General features: G+C 43.9%; 2 protein-coding genes across 2 annotated transcripts in view; both read left to right on the top strand.

Moving 5' to 3' along the window:
* Positions 1 to 20,905, top strand: part of LOC143492614 (uncharacterized) — a 67,945-nt gene that overhangs the window by 5,481 nt on the left and 41,559 nt on the right. The window contains exon 5 of the mRNA XM_076990993.1: positions 16,013 to 16,096. Coding sequence (XP_076847108.1) covers positions 16,013 to 16,096 — 84 coding nt within the window. The remainder of the gene's footprint in view (positions 1 to 16,012; positions 16,097 to 20,905) is intronic.
* On the top strand, positions 15,345 to 20,677 carry LOC143492616 (uncharacterized). The gene is made up of 7 exons (XM_076991000.1): positions 15,345 to 15,619; positions 15,783 to 15,866; positions 16,317 to 16,400; positions 16,714 to 16,776; positions 16,883 to 16,942; positions 17,035 to 17,157; positions 20,256 to 20,677. Exons 1-7 carry the CDS (start codon positions 15,427 to 15,429, stop codon positions 20,537 to 20,539), a joined length of 891 nt encoding a protein of 296 aa, XP_076847115.1. The 5' UTR covers positions 15,345 to 15,426; the 3' UTR covers positions 20,540 to 20,677.

The raw sequence follows: 20,905 nt of genomic DNA, 5'->3' as shown, positions 1-20,905 counted from the left end.
GACCATGCAGAAAACGACCGCTCCGAGCTCCGCTCCGGCAATATTTTACGTTCCTAAAAATGAATTTTCCATGAAGCAAACCTGGCGACTTCGTGGCTGCATCCATGTAAACACACGTACGATTTTTAATTCACAGGTTTGAAAACTCGTTCTCGCCCCTACTGTGCAATTTGGTTAGGAATACAGCCGAGCTAAACTATCAAGTTGAAAGTCATCATAGTTTGCTTACCCATTTAGTAGATATATTAACGGCGATAATTTTTATATCGCCCGATAAGAGTATCAAATTAACGAACGCCGTTAACGGCCCACCACTAGTTTTTTTGTGTTCCTCTTCCTTCTTTTGTTTTCTCTTTTGGCTTCCTGATGGATAAATTCGCTTCATGGTTAAGTTTCATATTTGCCGGCGTCTAAAACTTGGCTGTCTGCCAGGACAGTGTCTGCCTGCCTTCAGCAGCTGGTGGGAGGGGCCCCCTTGAGGGGGATTCTGAGAATAGTGTCATTGCTCATGACTTTGAGAATGTAAAGGGGGGCTCACACAGTTTGTCGCTGCATTTAATTCTTAACCTGTTGTTGTCTGGGGGCCCCAGGCCAGCTTGGGGCCCCAAGCAATTGCCTGGTTTGCCTGCCCCATCGCGACGGGCCTGACAGCGGGGCAGCATCACATATAGTGGCAAAAACAGTACCAAAACAATACAAATTGCATTTAGCAGCAACGAAAACACTAGAGAATACACACAAAACACACACAAATATACATATATTAGGGATGTCCCGATCCAGCTTTTTGAACTTCCGATACCGATATTTATTTGCGCTTCCGATCCGATATCGGCTGATACCGATAACGGCCTATCCGAGCATGTATTAAAGTTTAAAGTTATTTAGCTAACTTACTTTGTTGTCAAGCTCATGTTGAAAAGCGTTTTACTCTTGATAACAAGTAGCCAGCTGAATTAGGTGTGTTTGAATAATACACAATGGTTGGTAAGCAGAAACTGACCTGTTTATTTAGCAATTAATAAACTCAAAATAGACAAAATAATAAATAACAAACAGAAATGACATCAGAAAAGTGCAAATAATATTTTAAATTGTAATTAAGAAAAAGTGGCAGTTTGTCAAGCTTCGCAAACATTTCTGCCAGTGTTAGTTGTGTAGGACCTTTCTTTTTGTCTTCGGTGGTATTTTATCCAAATATCGGATCGGGACAAGCCTAACATATATATACATGAGATATGCAGGAGGCCATATGCAGAAACTTTTGCATAGTCAGAATATCTCAGAAACCCAATCTGTCCAAAGTGAGAAGTTGTCCATAGCAGCGATATCAGAATAAATAAAGAATATGAAACTTGGGTCTTCCATCCTCACAGTTTGTTCAGAAGCCTGACAGCCTGTGGATAGAAGCCAGGGGCGGACTGGCATACATTACTACCGGTGATTTCCCCGGTGGGCTGATGGGTTAGTGGATCACCGGGCCGCCGGTGGTTTAACTCGGCCCATGGAGGAGCCACTGCCGCGCACTGCGGCCCCCGGCCCGTAGTCATGCTGCTGTATAACGGTGTTATTACCTCCCCCGCTCCAGTCAGACTAACCTGCTCAGCGCGGACTGAGCCTGTAAACACATGAACGAGTTGGACCGGGCCACGGACTGGGCCAGGTGATGCGAGCTGACGGTATGCAGCGGAGATCAGAAAAAAAAACAACTTGTCCCAGAAAATCCGGGCCGGACTACGAAAACATACAGCAGTTTAAATTGTAGATAACATGTTATTTTAAATGTACTGCTGTCGCCTCTGCAACGTCTAAGGCACCATGTACAAATGACCTTAACACGGTTAACACGGACGCAAGTGGCGGTTTTTTAAAGCTATTGAAATTCTTAGATTAAAACTAAGAGGAAGAAATACCCACGTTAGAGATATACATATATATATATATATATAGTGGGCCAGTCTGTCAGGAACTCCCGGGCCACTTTTTCTCCCCAGTCCGCCCCTGATAGAAGCTGTTTAGTAGCCGGGTTATTCTAGCTTGGATGCTGCGAAATCTCCTGCCAGATGGCATAATAGTGAACAGGCCGTGTGCTGGGTGACCACTGTCTAACCCAGGGATGGGCAACTGGCGGCCCTCGTCCTCACTCAGTGCGGCCCGCAAATAGATCAATAATAATTTAATAATTAAAAGAAAAAAAACGATAGAGCAGGACTTTTTTGTTCTTGTCACATACGCCCCCCTCTCCCGTCTCGGTGTTGTTCCTTGCCCGGTTATCCCGCCCTGCGTGTCTGTTGCCCTGGTTTCCCTCTGTCTGCCACGCCCGTGTCGTCATTGTGTTCAGCTGTGTCTAGTTTAGTCCTGTGTACTTGTATCTCTGTGTTTCGCCCGTTGTCGGTTATTTGTGGTTTGTTCGGTTTTGTGGATTATCTGTCATCACTGTTCTGGTATTTTCCGTCTCCGTTGTGTTTCTCCGTTGTGAATGGCTCTCCTGTTACGACTCCTGCCTGTCCTGTTGACCACTTGGACGGCTCTCCCGTTTTGACCCGTGTACAAACGACTTCGTCTATGGAATTCCCCTTATTAAATCTCGCTCTTCTCAGCGTTTGTGTCCGCCTCCTCGCTCCGCAGCGCGCTACACGTTACAGTTCTTTGATATGAAGGAGTTCAAATTCCTTTTTGCACTTTTTTATTAAGCAAATGTTTTGTCTTTGTTGCTTATTAAGGACATGTTAATGCATTTATATGCAGAAAATAGATGTATGTTTGTGCAATAAACATACAGATCTGAATTCATTTAAAATGTGTTCTTATTGAGAATAATTTGTAGTGTCTTTCATATACAACTATTTGAAGTGCGTGGTCATGTGGCCCTCCAATAATAGTGCTGAAAAAATTTTGGCCCTCTTTATCATGGAAGTTGCCCATCCCTGGTCTACCCTGATCTTGTGGATTTTCCTCAGGCAGCAAGACTGGTAAATGTCTTGTAAGGCTGAGTTACAAATGTTGTGTAAGGCCGCTCAAAGCACTTTATAACTGTTGATGTCAGTGCAACAGGGCGGTAATCCTTCAGGCAAGTGGCAGTAGGTTTCTTGGGAACTGGAACAATTATGGTTTTCTTAAAGCATGTAGGAATCACTGACAGTCTTAGGGAGAGGTTAAAGATGTCTGTGAAAACCTCAGCCAACTGGTTGGTGTCGTATATTCTGGGTTCTCAATATAACTGTGGGTCAGTGACTCTAGCGACAACTTGGGTAGCTTTTTAAAAACGAGCCCAACTTTATTGAACAACGATGAGCTAAACCCGCCTCAGCACACCCGTGCCCCGTCAACTCTTGCTCGTGGGCGGGGCCTGTGATAACACATAATACCACAGTTGGCACATGCTCTAAGTACACAACTGTGCACCCCGTCAGGACCTGGTGCCTTGCGTGGGTTAACTGCCCTGAAAGATTTCACCACCTCAGACAGAGAAATGGTCAGAGTGAAGCTCTCCTGATCTGTTGGGAGATTTTCAACAGGGGAGGTGTTATTTTCCTCAAAACGAGCATAATGTGCATTAAGCTCATCTGCAAGTGAGGAAGGTGACCCCCTATCCCGGCTTATACCTCCTTTATAATCAGAGATGGTGCGCAGTCCACTCCACATACGTCTGAGATCAGAGCAGAGGAAGTTGGATTCAACTCTGTCCCTATAGTTCCGTTTGGCTAGCCTGATGGTCCTCTGAAGGTCATATCTGGTCTTCTTGTAGCTAGCCGGATCACCAGAGTTGTAGGCAGAGGTCCGAGCTCTTAGTGTCAGGGCTGGCTCGGATGCCACGCCTTCTACCACCACAAGAGGCACCCGAGTCAGTCCTAGACTGAATCGGCACAATCAGCAATGATCCGTTTCACCTGTTGCCATGGCTTCCTAAGGAAACTTGTGGAGACGGATCATTGCTGATTCGTTTTGGTCTTACCAGTACGCTATTAGCCCTTCTCTGTTTTCTCTGGTGTTGCGTTTTGTTGTAAGGTGTCTCGCCACCTTAATCTCTCACTTACCTATACTTATTCGAGTCTCTATCTCCTGCGCCGCTTACTGGCCCATCTCAAGTTTTCCTCCAGCTATCTCTCTTCCTATCGGTTACTCTTTTATTTTGGGAAGGGTTTTGTTTTGTTGCAGCGTTCGCCTGCTGCCAGGCTTCCCCTGGCGTCCTTAGTTCATTTGTCACGCGTCAAAGTTATTCCGCGTTCTTTCCGTTGTCTTTATTTCCTCTCCCGTGCGTTCACGGTTTTGTTTATTTTTATGCGTCGAGTTTTCCGCGTCCTTTTAGTTTCGTTTTCACGCGTTGATTTTATTCCGCGTCCTTTAAGTTTTGTTTTTATGTTTGCCTGTGTGCATGTTTTCGTGTGCACACAGTTTGGGTTGGCTGGCTTTATCTCCTGTCTGCTTCATACGGCGCTTGGGTCTATCTCTCTCTACATTTTCTGACGCGGTGTGTGCCGATCGTACACCCGTCGTCACAGAACGAATCAGCCTAATATGGACTCAGCCTTTTCACATGAAGCAGCAGCACTTAAAGCTGCAGTAGCCAACCAAGGGCAATTACTAGGCAGCCATGAAAAGGTACTCCACCAGATCATGGAACAACTTAATGGCATGACAACAACGTTGCAGGCATTGAGCGCTACGTTCCCCACTCCTGATGTACCTTTTCCTGTTAACCCTGTAGTTTCTCTCGCTTCTGCAGTCCAGTATGAACTTGCATTACCACCCCCAGCGCGTTACACAGGAGACCCTGATCGGTGTAGGGGTTTTTTGTTACAATGCACATTGATATTTGAACAACAACCCTCACGCTTACCGAGTGAACGTGCCAAAATAGCTTATGTGATGGCGCTGTTAACCGATAAAGCGTTAGCGTGGGCTACACCCCTTTGGGAGAGACAATCAGGAGTATGCGCCACATAAGAGACCTTCTCTAAAGCTATGAAAAGTGTGTTTTATCACCCGGCGTCAGGCGGAGTTGTTGGTCTTCGTCTGTTAAGGTTGCGCCAGGGCAGGTCTACGGTGGCAGAGTACTCACTGGACTTCAGAACGCTGGCTGCTGAGAGCGGGTGGGGTCAGGATGCCCTTATGACAGTCTACCAAGAGGGACTGTGTGAGGAATTGAAGGATCAGTTAGCTCTTCGGGACCCTCCAGTCAATCTCGATGCACTCATAACACTTACCGTACTTCTTGACAACCGATGTCGTGAACAGAGAAGCAATAAGCGTCTTACACCCCATGACACAATCCCCATGGTAGAAACCTTGCGTATCCCAAATGCCCAAGGTACTGACCCTGTCCCGAAGTCCATGCAGCTAGGCCACACGCGCCTCTCCCAGTCCGAGAGACAATCACGCCTCCGAGAAGGCAGATGTTTGTACTGTGGAGGAGAGGGTCACTGGGCTGTATCTGGGCTGTATCAACACTCTCCACATATATAGATCAGTAAATGGGCTGTATCACCACTCTACACATATATAGATTAGTAAATGGGCTGTATCACCACTCTCCACATATATAGATCAGTAACTGGGCTGTATCACCTTACTGCCGACGCTGCTGTGGAGTGTTTTTTGCCTTCTTTTTCCCTATCAGTTTGCTTACAGTTGATATATCTACAAATACTTTGTGGATATATTTTTAACTCCGACTACAACAACCTCCACAAGCCATCGAAAGACCTTTTCGACTGAAAACATCTTCGACAAAGCCATAGGGCATAACCATAGGGCTGAGCACCGTTCGTCTCAGGTTCCCATGTCAAACAGGTTTGCCCCACTCAGTAATACACAGACTGAGCGACCTGTTAAAAGAGCTCTGGTGATTGAAAATTCACAGCTCAGACACGTGAATATAGCGACCCCTTCAGAGACACCAGCAGCCATAGTCAAATGTATGCCAGGGGCTAGAGCACCTGACATCAGGGTAATTTAAAGGTGCTGGCTAAACGTAAATATTCTAAGATAGTTATACACGTCGGCACCAATGATTGGGCGTGGCGCCGAAACCTTTCACCATTTAGACATTCAGCGTGTTCGCTGAATGTCTAAATGGTGCTCAGATAACAAAGTGGGTTATATAGATAATTGGACATGTTTTGAGGGCAGGCCTGGCCTTTTGAAGCGAGACGGCATTCACCCCTCTTGGGAGGGTGCTGCTCTCATTTCCCGTAGCATATCTGCTAGGATTAATAGTGGTAGTGTAGGAGTAATTAATGGGGATTGACAAACCAGAGCCAAGGCCAGGCAGCAGACATATGAGTTGTGTTTAACTGACTGTATTCATCGGCCACCCCGCTACCAAATTAAACGAACTATAACACCCAGCACCATAGCCGCGCTCACTGATATTTTACCGGGTCTGACAAACACTGATCCACCTGTAACTCCGGAAGGACTAGATCGTTTCACTGAGCACGTCGAGACTTCTCTTCGTACAGCTTTAGACAAGGTTGCGCCATTGCGATATAAGAGAGCCACTGAGAGAAAAATAACGCATTGGTACAATGAGTACACGCACAGTCTCAAACGAGTCGCGCGGATCCTGGAGCGTAAATGGCGTAATTTGAAGTTAGAAGTGTATAGACTATCATGGAAAAGCAGCCTTATTGAATATAAGCATGCCCTCCATACAGCAAAATCCTCATACTTATCGGCCTTAATAGAAAAACATAAAAACAATTCAGGACTCCTTTTTAAAACTGTTTCCAGCCTTATGAGGCATCATGAACAAATCAATTCTCTAATTCCACTAGAGTGCAGCAATAACAATTTTATGGTATTCTTTAATGATAAGATTGATAAAATTAGGAAAAGAATTTGTAGTGCTATCTCAGAGCCTGTCAACATGCCAATGCACCTTGACAGCTGTCTGGTCAGCTCTGATGCCCTGTTAGACTCCTTCTCCCCAATTGGTCGTGAGGAGCTAATTTCACTGGTGGAATCTGCTAAACCCTCCACATGCATACTAGATGCAGTACCAACCCATCTACTGCATAGCAATGTAGAACGTTTGCTTACTATAATTAACTATTCTCTGAGCCTGGGCTACGTTCCCAGTTCATTTAAACTTGCAGTCATCAAGCCGCTAATTAAAAAACCTGGTCTTAACTCCCAGGAACTGTCCAACTATAGGCCAATTTCTAATCTGTCATTCAAATCCAAAATTTTAGAGAAAGTAGTTTCTTCACAACTCTCTTCCTTCTTACAGACAGAACATGTCAGTTATTTCAGTCTGGATTTAGAGCTCATCACAGCACTGAAACGGCACTGACTAAAGTACTGAACGATCTCTTAATATCCTCTGATAAAGGACACATTTCTGTTCTCATACTGCTAGACCTCAGTGCTGCTTTTGACAACATTGATCATAATATTCTACTTAATAGGCTGGAGACACTCATTGGTATAAGAGGTCAAGCACGCTCCTAGTTCAGGTCCTACCCGACAGATCATTACGGCGATCACCATTGTTACGGTGACAGTCCCGGACCCTTTCCTGTGGGCGTGCCGCTACGTTGTCTGCGTGTCGTTATGTCCATGTATGTACTTCCGTGAGTGTGGGTTGTTCGTGAGCGTGTTCGTAGTCGCACCTGTGCCTTGTCTCGAGATCACGAGGTCATCACCTATTTAATGTGCGTTCGCGCAGTGTCTTGTGCTCGTCTTTGTCTAAAGTTTCGTGTCAGCGTGAGTGTGTGTCTGTTGTGCCCGCACTCCGCACGGAGCTTACACGTCAGTGTCAATTAATAAACGTTTTGTGTTGCACCGTTCTCGCTTGTCGTGCCTCCTCCATCGAGCGTGACAGTACTAGTAAATAACGAATGCTCAGAGCATTCTAAGGTAAAGTATGGTGTCCCACAAGGATCTGTACTGGGCCCCATATTATTCTCATTATATATGCTACCACTGGGCACTATCATTCTTAGGCATGGTATTAGCTTCCATTGCTACGCAGATGATACTCAGTTGTGTATATCTTCCAATCTGGATGATATCACTACTACTGTCAAGATTGAGAACTGTGTCCAGGACATTAAAAACTGGATGGCGTCTAATTTTCTTCAACTATATGCTGATAAGACTGAGGTGCTGATTCTTGGGTCTAAAGCTGCTAGAAGCAATTGGGCTAATATTCCCCTTACCCTAGATGGATTTTCAGTAACACCTAAATCTACTGCAAAAAGTTTAGGTGTCACTATTGATTCGGATTCATTTGACGCACATGTATGCAATGTCACTAAGGCTGCCTTTTTCCATTTTCGTAATATCGCCATGCTGAGACACATTCATTAGCTGATGCAGAGAAGCTGGTCTATGCTTTTGTCTCATCGAGATTGGACTACAGTAATAGTCTTCTAATAGGTTGCTCTTAACAGTCCATAAAGAAGCTACAACTTGTACAAAATGCTGCAGCAAGAGTCCTAATCTGATAATAGGGTAGACAGTCCGATACTGCTTGTTGCCATGTTCTACCTTATACTAGTACACTGTAAAAAAAAATCTGTTAAATTTACGGTAAAAGACTGGCAGCTGTGGTTGCCAGAACTTCACCATAAAAAAATGGTGACAATGTAAAAAACACTACGGTAACCGTAAATTTCATAATTTAGAACTGTTCTTTTTACAGAAAATGACTTTACAGCTTACAATAATACACTGTAAAATTAACAACTTTTTAAAATAAACCTATTTACGGTGAATAATTTTTAAAACAACTGTAAAACACACTAGGGGTGGGCGGATCGATATTTATATCGATAGTATCGATACAAAGGTGAGGATCGGTATCGGATCGATACCATGGCGAAAATATCGATTCTTTTGCTGCAGTTTAGAGGTCTGTGCGGGACTGCTTTTTTAATCCCGCTCCCGCCCGCTCCCGCTTGTTTTAATCCCGCTCCCGCCAAAAAATCGCTTGTTTTAATTCCGCACCCGCCCGCCACATACACATTTCTGTCGCCCCCGCCTGCAATCCTAATATGAATCGAATTAATTAGATTTAGTACTTGAAATTTTCTTATGTATTTATTAAAACAGCAATATAGCGATGGATCTCGCTGTCCCATTTCTTACCACAGTCCAAACACATGCCGTCAGTGACGAACACCAACACTTTCTGATATCAATCACAACAAGCCGATTTCCCTCTCCATTAATTACAATGGAATATGACTTCCATACATCAGACTTTCCTGTAGTTGGCTTAATTGTGGTGTATTCGCCTGTTTTAATTGAATTTTCCACAGCTGAAACTGGTTGACCGTCTACAGCAGGGGTCGGCAACCTATGGCACGCGTGCCACCATTGGCACGAGGCATAATTACTGGCACGCGACACGCTGGACCAGCATCAGCAAAAATATATATGATTTAATATAAATTATTATATTAATGGATTATACTTTCGCGAGTAAAAAGTATAGACACTTTTTACATTTCAAGTAAAAAGTATCGCCCCCCCCCAACGGTTTGGAAGTATCGTATCGGTATCGTATCGATACCAAAATTCCGAGTATCGCCCACCCCTAATGAACACATTACAACCATTATTATTTTACAGTATTTGATTGTAAAGTCCAACTTCACAGTAAATTACTGGCAGGCCGCCCAGTTGTTGCTACATTTTAAGACAACAAGGCACTTTTATTTTGCCTTAGCAACGTAATCACGCATGAAGCCGTAATCAAGCGTATTAAACACAATACGTGAAACATGAGGGCAGGTCATTAGCACTGTAACATTACACAAACACGGTAGGTAGACTCAGACAATGTACAACTACATAAACGAATACAGGGAGACTTAAACTAACAAAACATATAATCAAATACATAATCAACAACAGCATGTCATAACACTTACACATAACGCGTATCAATAACGGAGCCGCGGGGGCTCATGGGAAGTAGCACCGCCCCCAGTGGACCGACGCTACACAATTTTTCAGACTTTAAGCAGAAAAGCCTTAAATTTTCTCAAAAATCAGCAGTGCGCCTTGTATGTGCACTGAATTCAAAAATCTGTCCCTGACACAGATACGTAATGTGTACGCTGGCAGCGATAAACTAACCAGAGAACATTATGTAAAACGTAATTGATTAAAGAACAGCCGGGAGTAGCGTCTCTACAGTCACCATTCGACTGAAGGCAGCAATGATAGCACAAGACTTGAATATCGAAAACATTTAAGTGCACCTTATGGTCCAGAAAATATGGTATTCCTTATATGTATAAATATTTGACCCATATTTACAAAGACAATTTCTAAAATGGCAGTACATTGTCCTATATTTCAACATGCTGTGACGATGTGTGCAGCGTGAAGGACGAGACACAGAATCCCTCTAGAGCAGCAAACGTCACTTTTAATTTTAACAAAGATTGCGCAATAGCGCACGGAGAACAATACACCGACACAGCAACGTGTAGACTTTAGACAACGACGAGCACAGGACACTGCGCGAGCGCACATTAAATAGACAAACCACATTAACCCCATGTGATTACGAGACGATTCACAGGTGAGACGGATTATCACATGACATAGCCATCACCACGGAATATCCACAGACGCAGACGATGCACGTAGACTACGTAAACACACGCCCAAAAGGGAGGGGCCAGGGTCCTCAACGTGACAGACGCCCCCTCCAAGGGCACTACCCGTCCCGGGGTGCCAACAGGACCGAGTGCCCCGAACCCACGACGATGGGCGGATCCGACGCGCTCAGTCCTGCGTCTGGGAGGTGACTGCCCTTGGCGAAGCGTCCGTCACGAATCGCCTAGCACACCCTCCCTGGGAAGACGGGGGAAAAGACGTTAAACACATTAAACGGCACATTCACAAACACACACACAGGCACATTCACACACAGTGGCACAAGAGGAAAAAACGGGTTTGGTACACAAAGGGGAAGACTGACAAACACGGGAACACACACATGACATGGGCGCCAGGCTGCGTGCCAGGAGGAGAGCGAGTAGGGGAGAGAGATCCGGAGCTGCTGGCACTGCGTTGGGCAGTCCCCCTCCTGCCTTCGCTGCGGACTCTCCGCCAGGTGCAACGCGGCGGGCAGACGTGCCCGGTGCAGCGTGGCGGGCGGACGTGCCCGGTGCAGCGCGGCGGGCGGACGTGCCCGGTGCAGCGCGGCGGGCGGACGTGCCCGGTGCAGCGTGGCTGTAGGACGTACCGGGTGCAGCGTGGGGGAGCTCCTCCGCTATGTCCATTTTCTCCTCCTCACCCTCCAGGATCCCTTCCATGGACTCTGCCTGGCTCTCACCCTGGGAACAGTCCATGGGGCTGGCCCCGGAGGATCTGGAGGGCGCGTTCTCCCCCAGAGTCCTCCGCCCCTTTACAGTGCCCACGGAGGAGGGAAGGCTCTCCTCCTCATCCTCCGTGTAGGCGTCTTCCTCGGTGTAGAGGTCGTGGTCCGCGAACTCGGACATCTCCGAGCCCACGGACGGAGGATAGCCCTCTTGCTCCTCCTCCTCCTCGCCTTCCTCTACGGAGGGAGTGGGAACTACGGACGGAGGGAGGTAGTCGTCCTCCTCCGACTCCTCCGACTCCTCCGACTCCTCCTCTTCCCCGTAGTCGACGGTAGACGCGTCGCTCTCGGACGGAGGGTAGTCCTCTTGCTCCACCTCACCGTAGTGTACGGTTGTGTCGTCATAGACGGAGGGAGGGTACTCCTCTTCCTCCTCCCCCTCCCCAACATAGTCCACGGTGGGAGCGGAGTAGATGGACGGAGGATAATCCTCCTCCTCCTCGTCCTGCTCCTCCTCGGAGTCCCCCTCTCCGAACTCGTTCTCCGGGGTGGACTCGACAGCCCCGTAGACGCAGGAGTCCACCCTCAGAGGCGAGAGGGCGCGTGCTGGAGAAGGGCGTTGCTGGCGCTCACGCCAAATCTGCACCGCCCCCTCGCGGAGCTCCTCTGCCAACTCGGGGTACTGCGTCCTCCGTGCCGCGGCCAGCTGGAAAGCGCAGACAGGATCCTGCTCCAGCTGCTCCTGCGTAGGCACAGCCTCCTGGCACGGAGAGGAGCCTTCCTCTCGACCGGGGGTGTCCTCCTCCAGCTCGAGCATGCCCACCCGCAGGGGCGACAGCTCCCGAGAAGGAGAGGGGTGCCTCTCTACCCACACCCGAGCAGCTGTCCGGCGATATTCTTCGGCCAGCTCAGGTATGGAAGTTTCCCGAGCCGCGCACAGCAGGTACGCACACTCGGGGTCCAGCGTCAGCTGCGCCAGAGTCGGCAGGGCTCTGCGGCGCGGAGGAGAGGGAGAAGAGCGGTGATGCCGCTTGCTGGGTTTCTTCCCCTTTTTTGGCTTTGGTTTATAGCCTGGCATCTTCCACTTGGTGTCTCAGACGGCTCGTCGTTCTGTGACGATGTGTGCGGCGTGAAGGACGAGACACAGAATCCCTCTAGAGCAGCAAACGTCACTTTTAATTTTAACAAAGATTGGCAATAGCGCACGGAGAACAATACACCGACACAGCAACGTGTAGACTTTAGACAACGACGAGCACAGGACACTGCGCGAGCGCACATTAAATAGACAAACCACATTAACCCCATGTGATTACGAGACGATTCACAGGTGAGACGGATTATCACATGACATAGCCATCACCACGGAATATCCACAGACGCAGACGATGCACGTAGACTACGTAAACACACGCCCAAAAGGGAGGGGCCGGGATCCTCAATGTGACACATGCTTTACCTTTCAGCACTGGCCATATTTTTAGCATTTTCTTTCTGTAGAAATCAAGGTGCGATTTTGCTGATTGATGAACGGTTTTCACTGTAAATTGAAATGTAGGCTACTCATTAGCAAAATCTATCATTTAGACTGAATATTTTTTTTATTTTTAGAGTAATTCCTTGTTTACTACATTACGGAATTTTCCAATATATTTTACCTAAAATATTGAAATTAACATAAAAAATGTGTGCTTTCTACATATGACTGTAAAAATAAATTTTATATACTGTTTATTTTTTTTAAGTAAACTATTGCATCTGTTACAGTAATATACTGTTTTTTACTTTATGATCTTTTCAGGGCTCTCAAGTTTTGAATTCATTTCAGAGTGTGAGAGTCGGTGGAGAACGTAAGTTGTTGAGCGGGGGGGGGGGGGGGGGGGGGGGGCGGGGGCGTTGTTGTTGTATTTCGCGATCGATCGCCAGTGGAGGGCGACATATATATAGGCTATGGATCAGAGGTAAAAAAACTAGATTTTTTTTTTTTTCGCCGTGTGAAATCGGAAGTGTGGCGTGAGAGCGTGTGAAGACGGTAAAATGCGTGTGTCACACGCTCAATGCGTGAGACTTGAGAACACTGATCTTTTACTGTTGCTATTTTATAGTTTATTAGCGTAAATTCATCAAACATTTTTTACAGTGTAATCTTGTCCCTACAAATACAGTAATCTCATCACATTTTTCATCTGAAACAAATTCAGGGAAGACGGAAACATGTAAGTGCAAGACACATGTTAGAAATAACGAGCATTGAGTGTGGACTTCAACTTTACTGAATCATCTTTATCCCTGACCCTTCAGGGATATCATCTTTACCAGGGATGGGCACCTTCCATGATAAAGAGGCCCAAAAAATTTTCAGCACTATTATTGGAGGGCCACATGACCACGCACTTCAAATAATTGGATATGAAAGACACTACAAATTATTCTCAATAAGAACACATTTTAATTTAATTCAGATCTGTGTGAATTCAGATCTGTGTATTTTCTGCATATAAATGCATTAACACGTCCTTAATAAGCAACAAAGACAAAACATTTGCTTAATAAAAAAGTGCAAAAAGGAATTTGAACTCCTTCATATCAAAGAAGTGTAACGCGTAGCGCGCTGCGGAGCGAGGAGGCGAACGCAAACGCTGAGAAGAGCGAGATTTAATAAGGGGAATTCCATGGGCGAAGTCGTTTGTACAGGCACGGGTCAAAACGTGAGAGCCGTCCAAGTGGTCAACAGGACAGGCAGGAGTCGTAACAGGAGAGCCATTCACAACGGAGAAACACAATGGAGATGGAAAATACCAGAACAGCGATGACAGATAATCCACAAAACCGAACAAACCACAAATAACCGACAACGGGCGAAACACAGAGATACAAGTACACAGGACTAAACTAGACACAACTGAACACAATGACGACACGGGCGTGGCAGACAGAAGGAAACCAGGACAACAGACACGCAGGGCGGGATAACCGGACAAGGAACAACACCGACACGGGAGATTTCTTTTAATTATTAAATTATTATTGATCTATTTGCGGGCCGCACTGAGTAAGGACGCGAGCCGCCAGTTGCCCATCCCTGATCTTTACCATCTGATCCTTCTGACCTTGTGCAGGTATCATTGGCATTGGTGTAGTTATTGGTGGTGGTGTGTTGAATGCTTGCATAATTGCACTATGTATTATGTAACAATAATAATAATAACATTTTATTTAAGAAGCGCCTTTCAGGAAATCCAAGGACACTGTACAGGTAATAAAAGCATAGAAAAGTAAAAAGTAGATCAAAATACAGTATTACAGAACTAAAATGACCAATAAAATAACCAATAAAACAAATTAAAACAAATATTGCTCAAGAACAAGAGATGTAACAAGAAATATGGTCGTCTTAAGCAACAGTATGTTAACACTGACCTGTGAAATGAGTTGGTATGAAGTTGTGATGCAGATAAGATTCCTCATCTCATCATTGTCAGAGCTGCACAAAGATTGCTCAATACAACCATGAAATGAAACACCCGAACACATCTGAAAATCATTCACAGAAACTATTGACTAATTACGATTCAATTATAACTATTATTGTTATCTCTGGTGTTCTCATTTATTAGAATGTTTTGGAAATCTTTAAGGCCTTTGAAATCATACACATACATTTAATAACACCCAAGATACAATTTTGCAATTAAGATAACTGACACAGCATTAGATGAACCTCATGCTGATAACATACTGAATTTTAGTAAGATTTGACAGAGAGGAAAGGTTACACAAAGGTGTTTCTTAAACATAAATGATGTTGATGCTTCACAACATAATTGCAAGTGTACTGCAGAGGGTTAGATCCATAGCTTAATGAGACTTATGGACGTTACTAAACCTTCTGCAAAGAAAGAAGACATTTGAAGACTAGTGACCTCCTAGAAGCTGCAGGATCAAACAGGTGGACTCCTCCACTTCAGGGTTCCTCCTGTAGGAAAGCAAATGTGGTAAGAAGCATCACTGCCTTATTTGGCAGTGTAACAAAGGAGGAAGTGTGAGTGGCCTCATCATGGTAAGATCTGAGAACTGCTCATCTCAGTAGGTGTATAAGAAGAGCAGTTTATCTCCACACACTGAGAGAGGTGGTCAAGATGAAGAGAAGTGCTGTTGTAACTCTACTGCTGCTGGTCCACAACAGCCTGCAGGAAGCTGAAAGTGCTGAAGCTTCAAATCCAACAAACCTCCATACTGAGTTGAAGCAGCTTAAAGACACTATGTACCAGCAAGGAACCGCTCTGGTGGAGCTGAAGACGGAGATGAAATACGTGCAGCAGGAAAACACGGGTAAGAGTGATTTGGTGCTTTTTCTGTTTGGATGTTCAGATATATAACAACAGTAACTATTCACCAAATAAAGATTTAGATATTTTTTGGTTTTCCAATTTTGTCTTAAATAACTGAAACATTTGAGTTCATGGTTTGAGTTCAGTGATAAATTCTTTGCCAGCCCTGAAGAGCAAAATTGCCCAACGGATCAAACACACCAAACAAATGGAGAATAAAGTGGAGACCTTGAATAAAGAGATTTCAGGTAATGGTATTAGGTGATCATGGACAGAGCTTATCTAACAAAAAACACATGGGGTGTAAATCATACAAATGTACATGTTGCTTTTATAAAACGTTTAATATTTGGTGAGTTTTCCCCAGTAAACAGATTTGTTTTCCTTCTTTCAGCACAGACAACTGAGATGTCTGCTGTGAAGGACAGGTTAGCAGCCTCTGAAGGTGAAGTTAAAAGCCTGAAGAAACAGAACACAGGTAAATAAATATGATTGTCATGCCTCAGTCAACACTTACCAATCACCTGCTTATTAATTATCACCTACACCTGTTCCTTCTTAATTTCCTCCCTATTTATCTCTTCTACTCTAGTGTCCCCACAGCTGTGAGCAGAGTGGTTCTGTTGGGCATTTTTATAAAAACGTTTAAATATTTGGTGAGTTTTCCCCAGTAAACAGATTTGTTTTCCTTCTTTCAGCACAGACAGCTGAGATGTCTGCTGTGAAGGACAGGTTAGCAGCCTCTGAAGGTGAAGTCAAAAGCCTGAAGAAACAGAACACAGGTAAATAAATATGATTGTCATGCCTCAGTCAACACTCAGCCAGGAATCCACCAATCACACCTCACGGCCACGCCCCCTTACCAATCACCTGCTTATTAATTATCACCTACACCTGCTCCTTCTTAATTTCCTCCCTATTTATCTCTTCTACTTTAGTGTCCCCACAGCTGTGGGCAGAGTGGTTCTGTTGGGCATTTTACCAACACTGCTCTGTTCTACATGTCTGTGAGAGTCCCCTTTATGTATTTTGTTATTATTACCATATAATTCACATGTTAATATTTTTGGTTTCTCATTATGGCTTCATGAACAGAAACAAAGACTGCACTAGACGCCAGTAAGAATGAAGTAATGATACTGGAGAAAACAAGTGCAGGTAAATCAGCACAGATCCAACCTGACACTGATGACTGCAGGACTCCCTACAGCATACAAACTCCCCCTCATGTTCACTTATCATCCTCAATTATGTTCCTCAACAGCCCATAATGCCAGACTGGCTACTAGTGAAAGTGATGTGGAAAGCCTAAAGAAAGACATAGGTAAACTTTAAACCCCTCACTGGTGAACCCACTAGGAGAAGAGTTGTACAAGTCCATGTGTTCTGTGTCACTGATGGTGTTGGACTCTGTAGACAGACCCAAGGTGGCGTTTTCAGCGGCTCTGACTGCAAGTTTGGGATCTTTCAGCAGCATGACCAATGTGGTCTACTCTCGAGTCATCACAAATGTTGGAGGAGCTTACAGCCCAAAAACAGGTACTCACAACATGTCTACACATCAGATCAGGAGCGATCAGAACCTTCAGTGTACCACAGATGCAGCCATGGCACTGGAAAACACTGCAGTCAGGCTGGAGTAATAATTCAACTGTGCAGTATTTCTGCACTGTAAACCCGAACAGTATTGTTAACTTATACTCTTTATTGGTATAACACTCAAATTTTGTTATGTAGTTAACCCAGCATTAAGGTTTTGTGATGTCTTACCTTTTTGTTATGTTTTAAGTTTAAATGAGTACATATTTTTGAGTAATGAAAATCACATATTTTTGAGTAATGAAAATTACTTACTTTTACTAACATTATAATTTATGAGTATCCAAAGTCACGCAGCGCCTGACGTCACCAACATGCCTGGTGTCCCGGATTTACTTTTCACAGTGGTCACAATAGCGGCGCGTTAGCGGGCACATTCATTGAAGGGATTCTCTAGTAAAATTGTTAAGTAGCTGGTTATTAAACAGATTTTAAGAAAACGCACGTCTTGTTCCATGAAGGAAACAGTTTTCGTCTTTATTTTTCCAAATTTGGATATGTGACTGTCAGGCCCGCTGACAGTCTTTCTGGGGCCCGGGACAAGAAAGTTTCATGTGGACCATGTCATTGTCAAGGTCCATTTCAATATTTCCCAGAACGTTAAACTTAAATAAGTTAAATATGTATACATATACTCGAAATGATTTGAAATAATTCGCTTTTTATCAAATTATTTAATGGTTGTTTATTTTCAAAACGCCCTATCTTAATGTCTTTACATTCTCTCATGTTTCGTCCTGGAATTACAAGAGGCTCGTATTTGTTAACGCAGGGTTGCCAACTCTCACGCATTGAGCGTAAGACACATGCATTTGACTGTCTTCACACGCTCTCACGCCACACTTCCGATTTCTCACGCCGGAAAAAAAAATCTAGTTTATTTTCCTCTGATCCACATCTATGATTCAATGAGTTACTAGTTCGCTCTGGCGCCAACCACTGGCGAGCGATCGATTGCGATATAATACTTAATTTGTGTCCATTTTACACCCCCCCCCCCCCTTCAACAATTTACGTTCGCCACCCCCCCAGGTTCAAATCTCATTCCAAGTGATCTTGAAAAGTTGGCAACCCTGGTTAACATAATACAAGAGAACTGTTCAGTCAGACAGATTTGTTGTGAAATGAAGTAGTTACAATTTCAAGCATTTTCAAGTACTTTAGCCTAAATACCAGCACTTTTCAAACCTGGAACACAATGCAACATTAAAATTCGTCAGGTAAACGTTTTTCCTTTCCCGCTGTTCGGCGAGTTCCAGCCGGCTACGGTCCGGTGTGTATGCACTTAATGGAAAATATGCAGATAGGTAAAAAAAATAACATATTTTAGCCACTGAGCTTATTTTAAGTACAGAATTGTATATTAATGAAACATTTCAAGATTACTTAGTTATAGACTTCCATCCATCCATTATCTGAACCGCCTAATCCTGCTAGTCGGGGTCATGGGGGGGGGGAGCCAATCCCAGCAATTCCAGGCGAAGGCAGGGTACACCATGGGCAGGTTGTCAGTCCACCGCATGGCCAACACACACGCACACCTACGGGCAATTTAGAGTGATCAATCAACCTAACACACATGTCTTTGAACCGCGGAAGGAAACCGGAGTACCCGGAGAAAAGGGAGAACATGCAAACTCTACACAGAGCAGCCCAGACTGAGAATCGAACCCAGACCGCCTTGCTGTGAGGCAACAGCGCTAACTACCACACCACCGTGCCGCCATTATAGACTTTAAATAAAAAATAAATTGCTGTGCTCTATGATGGGCCCCCCTGGCCCTGGGGCCCGAGACAACAGACCCGGTTGTCCCACCCTGTCAACGGGGCTGGTGACGGTATCCGCTTTGGGCGCCAGCGTGAGGAAAGTGACGTTAGCTTTATGCTAATGTAGCTAGTGTTAGATATTGTTATTCAAATAGCTAGGCCTCAACAGGTAGTCATCAAAAAAAGATGTTTACTTGCCAGAAACCTGTAACCCTACTTCTATTCTGAGTTTTGAAATGGCAAATATGTGAAATGGCCTAGTTAGCTAATTAGATTTGAAATGGCAATAAATAGAGTTTTATAATTCTAATAAATAACTTATTTTGAAATTGGTGTAATTTCATGTTTTGTGAATTACTCAGTGGATTTGTAAATAAGTAATTGGTTGAAATAATATTGACAAGAATTATCTAGGAGTTAGATGCACTTAAATCTTTTGAGTAGATTTTGCTAAATGCAATAAGTTCTTTAATATCATATATTTGTGTTCTGGTTAAGTTGGGGGAAATTATATTAATTATATAATTATTACTAAAAGTATTGTAGTATGTAGTTGTCACGGTGAGGCGGCCCCCTACCGGTCGCCTCCGTCCACAGCGGCTGTTGTTGTTGTTGTTTTGTGATGTCATGCCCCCAGGTGGGCGGAGCCCGTAATCCGTCTCACCTGAGGGTCGTTTGTTTGCCTATATATGTCTTGTCTTTGTACCAGTTGATCGCTGGTCATTATATCCTTAATTTGGAGATATTGCACGGGTTTTTGGTTTGCACACTTTCTATTAAACCATCCTTTTTCCCTGAGACTTGGCGTGATCGCTTCCTTTTTAGTTGCTCACCGCGCCCGTCACAGTAGTACTTATATATATATATACATTTTTTAATTGAGATTTTCCTAAACTTATATATTTTATTTAAAGTTTAATTTTTTTTAAGTTAACTGTACTTAAAAATTATATTACATGAACTTAAAATTTCTTAAGTGAACAAAACTTTTGAGTTTAGTGAATTTATTGGGTTTTACAGTGTGGAGTAATAATTAAACTGCAGTATTTCTGGAGTAATACTTCAACTGTGCAGTATTTCTGGAGTATTTTTGGAATATAAGGCTGGTTCATATGCAGAATGAAACTCCAAATTTCAAAGCTAGAATATTAGATTTCTAGTGGTTAATTATGACTCAAACTGATGTTTGAATGAATCAGCAGTTCATAGCCTTGTTCATCCTTTAATTATTTATAAGTGCATTAGTGTAAAAGATGTTTGTCTTATTTCAGGAATGTTTACAGCTCCTGTCAGAGGGGTCTACTACTTCAGGTTCACCAGTTGTTCAGGAAATTCTGGTTATTATTCAGGTGTTTTTCTGTACAAGAACCAAGATAAGCTGCTGGGCCTTCATATGTATAATAATGGCAACAAAGTTCGATACTTCACTGGTGGCCTGACACTGCACATGGAGCCTGGAGATTTAGTTCACATACGCTTACCTCAAGGATATAAGCTGTATGAAACGGACACCAATCTAAACACTTTCAGTGGCTTCCTAATCTTTACTATGTGAGTTCTTTGGTTGATATTTTTGGTGTGAAGTCATCTTAAAACTTTAATACTAATATTATTTTTTGCAATTTGTTTTCGATTCTGTACTTCTGGCTTGGAAAAGACAACATTTAAAATAAATTATCTGATCCGGTTGCATAATAAATGAAGTCTCATTATTTTAAATATGCAGATTACCACCTTCTGGTCTCTTGGCAGATTTATTGTGTGATTTCAAGTTTAAATCCAAAGGTACACTCATAACAGTATCAAAACAAACTATAAAAAACACACGTTTGCTAATGTACTAAGAAAATAGACTTATAGCTAAATGTGTTACAGTGAAAGAGCAAAATGTAATGTTTTCACCGTCTAACTGTGATATACA

This window comes from Brachyhypopomus gauderio, unplaced genomic scaffold (genome assembly GCF_052324685.1).
Source record: "Brachyhypopomus gauderio isolate BG-103 unplaced genomic scaffold, BGAUD_0.2 sc80, whole genome shotgun sequence".
NCBI lineage: Eukaryota > Metazoa > Chordata > Actinopteri > Gymnotiformes > Hypopomidae > Brachyhypopomus > Brachyhypopomus gauderio.
This window is presented reverse-complemented; position numbering and strand designations above follow the sequence as displayed.

Bases quoted from the DNA above. Each gene is read 5' to 3' on its own strand.
- LOC143492616 (XM_076991000.1), top strand. From the start codon at position 15,427: ATGAAGAGAAGTGCTGTTGTAACTCTACTGCTGCTGGTCCACAACAGC. The intron at 16,401-16,713 runs GTAAATAAATAT...CTTCATGAACAG, and splicing joins CCTGAAGAAACAGAACACAG to AAACAAAGACTGCACTAGAC. The intron at 16,777-16,882 runs GTAAATCAGCAC...GTTCCTCAACAG, and splicing joins ACTGGAGAAAACAAGTGCAG to CCCATAATGCCAGACTGGCT.